The following is a 4777-nucleotide window of genomic DNA, read 5'->3' as shown; positions in this document are numbered from 1 at the left end:
TATAAAATATTCAAATGGGAAATTGTCCTTGAAGATCCTCTCCAGCTAGCTTCTCAGCACACTGAGTTCCTTTAGCTGAGGGGAGTGAAAGTGTTCAAAGCTTGCCTTCAGGCTGAGTCTAGAGAAAGCTCTCCTCTGAAAAGGAGTACAGTACATTCCTGTCTGCTGTATTCACACTTGTGTATCTCTGCCTCTCTCATGATCTGTATACAGCTGAGCCTTGAACAACATGGGTTTGAACTGTACAGGTCCATTTTAGGCAGAATTTTTTCAATAAAAGTTACACTGAGGGCCGTGTGTGGTGGGTCATGCCTTTAATCCCAGCACTTTGGGAAGCTGAGGCCTGAGGATCACTTGAAGCCAGGAGTTGAAGACCAGCCTGGGCAAAAAAGCAAGACTGTCTCTACAAGAAAAAAATTTAAAAAAATTTAGCCTGGCCTGGGGGTGCATGCCTGTAATCCCAGCTACTTGGAAGGCTGGGGCGGGATTGCTTGAGGCCAGGAGTTCGGACGCTGCAGTGAGCTATGCTCGCGTCATTACACTCCAGACTCTGCAACAGATCAAGACCACATCTCTAAAAACAAATAAAAGTTATACCAAGTGTGCCTGCCTTTCCTGCCTCCCCTTCCACCTTCTCCACCTCTGCCACCCCTGAGGGAGCAAGACCAACTCCTTTTCCTCCTTCTCCTCAGCCTACCCAACTGGAGACCACAAGGGTGCAGACCTTTATGATGATTCTAACTTTCTGATACAGGTCAGAAGAAAAAAGTTTGAAAATATGATAAGCCTCCTGGGCTTGGTGGCTCATACCTGTAATCCTAGCACTTTGGGAGGCCGAGGCAGGTGGATCACCTGAGGTCAAGAGTTCAAGACCAGCCTGGCCAACATGGTGAAACCTCGTCTCCACTAAAAATACAAAAATTAACTGGGATTACAGGTGTGAGCCACCTCGCCCAGCCTTTTTTTTTTTTTTTTTTTTTTTTGAAACGGCGTCTTGATGTGTCTCCCATATTGGAGTACAGTGGTGCAATCTCGGCTCACTCAAGCTCCGCTCACTCAAGCTCCGCCTCCTGAGTTCATGCCATTCTCCTGCCTCAGCCTCCCGGGTAGCTGGGACTACAGGCGCCCACTACCATGCCCGGCTAATTTTCTGTATTTTCAGTAGAGATGGAGTTTCACCGTGTTAGCCAGGATGGTCTGGATCTCCCGACCTCGTGATGTGATCTGCCCGCCGCAGCCTCCCAAAATGCTGGGATTACAGGTGTGAGCCACTGCGCCCAGGCTATTTTTTATGTATTTATTTATTTTTGAGACAAAGTCTGGCTCTGTTGCCCAGGCTGGAGTGCAATGGCATGATCTCAGCTCACTGCAACCTCCACCTCCCAGGTGCAAGCCATCCTCCCACCTCAGCCTCCGAGTAGCTGGGATTACAGATGCACACCACCATGCTTGGCTACTTAGTGTTTTTTGGGTTTTTTGTTTTTGTTTTTTAAGACAGAGTCTCGCTCTGTCACCCAGGCTGGAGTGGAGTGGCCCAATCTTGGCTCACTGCAACCTCCACCTCCCAGGTCCAAGTGATTCTCCTGCCTCAGCCTCCTGAGTAGCTGGGATTACTGGCACCCGCCACCACACCTGGCTAATTTTTTGTATTTTTAGTAGAGACGGGGTTTCACCATGTTGGCCAGGCTGGTCTCGAACTCCTGACCTCAAGTGATCCACCCACCTCGGCCTCCCAAAGTGCTGGGATTACAGGCGTGAGCCACGGAGCCCGGCAACAGCAGGCTATTAATAGTTAAATTTTGGGGGAGTCAAAAGTTATATAGGGATTTTCGGCTGACTGCACAGGGTTTCTCGCCCATAATTCCCGCGTTGTTCAGGGGTCAACAGGTTTTTTGTTTATTTGTTTGTTTGTTTGTTTTTAGGCTCTGTCACACAGGCTGAAGTGCAATGGCACTATTATAGCTCACTGTAACCTTGAACTCTGGGGGTCAAGTGATCCTCCTGGCTCAGCCTCCCAGAACGCTGGGATTACAGGCATGAGCCACTGCTCCCAGCCTCAATATTTAAAAAAAAAATCTTTTTTTAAAATTTTTAAAATTAATAAAATTATCCCAACTTTTTAATACTCATGCAAACATATGCATAGAGTTTTTTCTTGTAAGTTGAACAAGGTTTAATTTGCATATTTGTTTAACCTGAACATACTGTATTATATGTTCTGCAACTTGCTTCTTCCTCCTAACAATAAATCATGGATGTCTGTCTCTTCTTGGTATTCTCATTTGACGATTCTTTGTCCTTGTACCTGCGTGACTCTTGGAGCTCCAGCTTTCTGCCTGCCTTTCCTCCTCCCGGGGTTTTCCTCCTCCTCGCCTGGCCTCGCAGGGTGCCGGGCCGCGGGAGGTCTTCGCCGGTGGGTGGGGTCCGGGGCCGCTTGAGACATGTAGATGAGGTGGGCGGGGCCCTACATAAACCCGCTGGTAGCGCTAGGCCGACGCGCCCAGCCTGGACCCACTCAGTCAGAGGCAGCCAGCGGGACCTGCTACACCGAGCGCAGCGAAGCCGAGACCCGGGCTGGCCCCTCTGCTGCCCCCGGAGCGGGCCATGCCGCCGCGGGAGCTGAGCGAGGCCGAGCCGCCCCCGCTCCGGGCCCCGACCCCTCCCCCGCGGCGGCGTAGCGCGCCCCCAGAGCTGGGTATCAAGTGCGTGCTGGTGGGCGACGGCGCCGTGGGCAAGAGCAGCCTCATCGTCAGCTACACCTGCAATGGGTACCCCGCGCGCTACCGGCCCACTGCGCTGGACACCTTCTCTGGTACGTACGTTCAATCGCCCGGGCGGCCGCGTGGCTGCGGCGGGGCTGTGCACAGGGGAGCTGGGGCGGGCGTCGCGGCGGGAGGGCGCAGAGGACCCCGGGGAGGAGACGGGAGCAGGCCCCGAGGTGGCGCTGGTGCGGCCCAGGACGCCCTTCCTAACTCAGGCTCTCCCCGCCCCGCCCCGCCCCTGCAGTGCAAGTCCTGGTGGATGGAGCCCCGGTGCGCATTGAGCTCTGGGACACAGCGGGACAGGTGAGAAGCTGGGCGCGGCCTCTACTGGTCTGCGGGGAGGTGGGCTGGAGGCTGGGAGGACCCCACATGGAGCAAGAATGGAGAAAGCCTTGGGCTCTTGGAGTCTCAGGTTTCCAGCCCTGGTTGAGAAATGGATTCCATGTGGCGGGGTCTAATCCTTACCACCTGGCCTTCCCACCCCAGGAGGATTTTGACCGACTTCGTTCCCTTTGCTACCCGGATACCGATGTCTTCCTGGCGTGCTTCAGCGTGGTGCAGCCCAGTTCCTTTCAAAACATCACAGAGAAATGGCTGCCCGAGATCCGCACGCACAACCCCCAGGCGCCTGTGCTGCTGGTGGGCACCCAGGCCGACCTGAGGGACGATGTCAACGTACTGATTCAGCTGGACCAGGGGGGCCGGGAGGGCCCCGTGCCCCAACCCCAGGCTCAGGGTCTGGCCGAGAAGATCCGAGCCTGCTGCTACCTTGAGTGCTCAGCCTTGACGCAGAAGAACTTGAAGGAAGTATTTGACTCAGCCATTCTCAGTGCCATTGAGCACAAAGCCCGGCTGGAGAAGAAACTGAATGCCAAAGGTGTGCGCACCCTCTCCCGCTGCCGCTGGAAGAAGTTCTTCTGCTTCGTTTGAGCAGCTATGGCTGCATAGCAAGTAGTAGGCAGGAGGCCAGAGACTTCTGAGACCTGGGGCACCCGGGCCTTTGCGGCAGCTACTGGCAGGGCCTGGCCATCTCATAGGACTCAGTTCCCTTCCGAACACTCGGGGGACATGGGCCTCTAACTGCCCACTCTGATATGCCTGGGTGAGCCTAGAAGGGAAGGCTCTGATTTGGATTTCTCCAGTCAAAGCTCACAGAAAAAAACCTGGCACTTTGATTTTCATGGGATGGTCCTAACAGGGTCAGTCACCTCCGAGCAGTTTGGGATCCAGTTCCCAGTTTCTTGTCCTGGCCCTCAGGTCAGTCTGGCTGAATTAAGACCCTTCCTTGGCACAGGGGTGAGAAAGAGCTTGGGGAACACTTGGCATTATGGAGGGCTGGAAGGGGTTCAACCCCGATTTGGAGAGAAGTTTGGGATGGAGTGGGCGAGAGATTGAGAGAGCGAGCAGGAAAAGAGGCCTTGGAGCCAGGGACTGATGGTGGATAAGGGCTGGGCCTGGAAGGAAGATGACGAGGAGGAGGAGAGAGGGAAGTGGGGTGGATGAGCAGCAGGCTGACACCTGGGCTGCCCTCAATCCCCAAGGCCAGGGAGGGCGGGGCTGGCCCCTGGGAAGAACTGGGTCTGTGGGCTCCCTAGGCACTGCCCAAACTGGCTGGGCCAGGAGTGGGGCAGGAAGTGAGAGTCAAGGCCCAGCAAAAGGAGGGGGAGGAGCTGCAAATTAGAACCTGAAGGAGGACTGGGTTGGGGATCATCCCTTTCCTCAAGGTCACATAGCCTAGAAGCTAGAGCAGTGCAGAGTCTGCAAATAAAACCTTAAGTCTGTGAAGCCGTGCGTTGTCTCTGTCATTTCCTGGAGCCCACTGCTCCCTCATAACCCTCCTCAAGGCCTAACTGCCTGGCTAGAGACAGATTGGGGACCAAAGAACTGAGGCTAGATTGAAAGGTGGGGGCTGGACTGGGGGTGGAGGCAGTGTGATGGGAACCGGACTGTGGCGGTAGGTGTGGAGCTCCCCGCTTGGGGCTCAGCTGGTTCCCAGGAGAGCTAGCGTGGGAAGC

The 4777-nt window shown here is 54.9% G+C and overlaps 1 protein-coding gene across 2 annotated transcripts; it reads left to right on the top strand.

Annotated features, from left to right (window-relative positions):
* The first annotated feature begins 2498 nt into the window (after positions 1–2498).
* Positions 2499–4547, top strand: RHOV (ras homolog family member V). Of its 2 annotated transcripts, XM_002825316.3 has the most exons (3): positions 2499–2812; positions 3007–3065; positions 3249–4547. In XM_002825316.3, the coding sequence occupies exons 1-3, from the start codon at positions 2605–2607 to the stop codon at positions 3690–3692; spliced, it is 711 nt and encodes a 236-aa protein (XP_002825362.1). In that variant the 5' UTR covers positions 2499–2604; the 3' UTR covers positions 3693–4547. The 2 variants fall into 2 exon arrangements, with proteins under 2 accessions (XP_002825362.1, XP_063572159.1); XM_063716089.1 differs by having other exon boundaries at positions 3007–4547.
* The last annotated feature ends 230 nt before the right edge of the window (positions 4548–4777 follow it).

Source organism: Pongo abelii, chromosome 16 (assembly GCF_028885655.2).
Source record: "Pongo abelii isolate AG06213 chromosome 16, NHGRI_mPonAbe1-v2.0_pri, whole genome shotgun sequence".
NCBI lineage: Eukaryota > Metazoa > Chordata > Mammalia > Primates > Hominidae > Pongo > Pongo abelii.
This window is presented reverse-complemented; position numbering and strand designations above follow the sequence as displayed.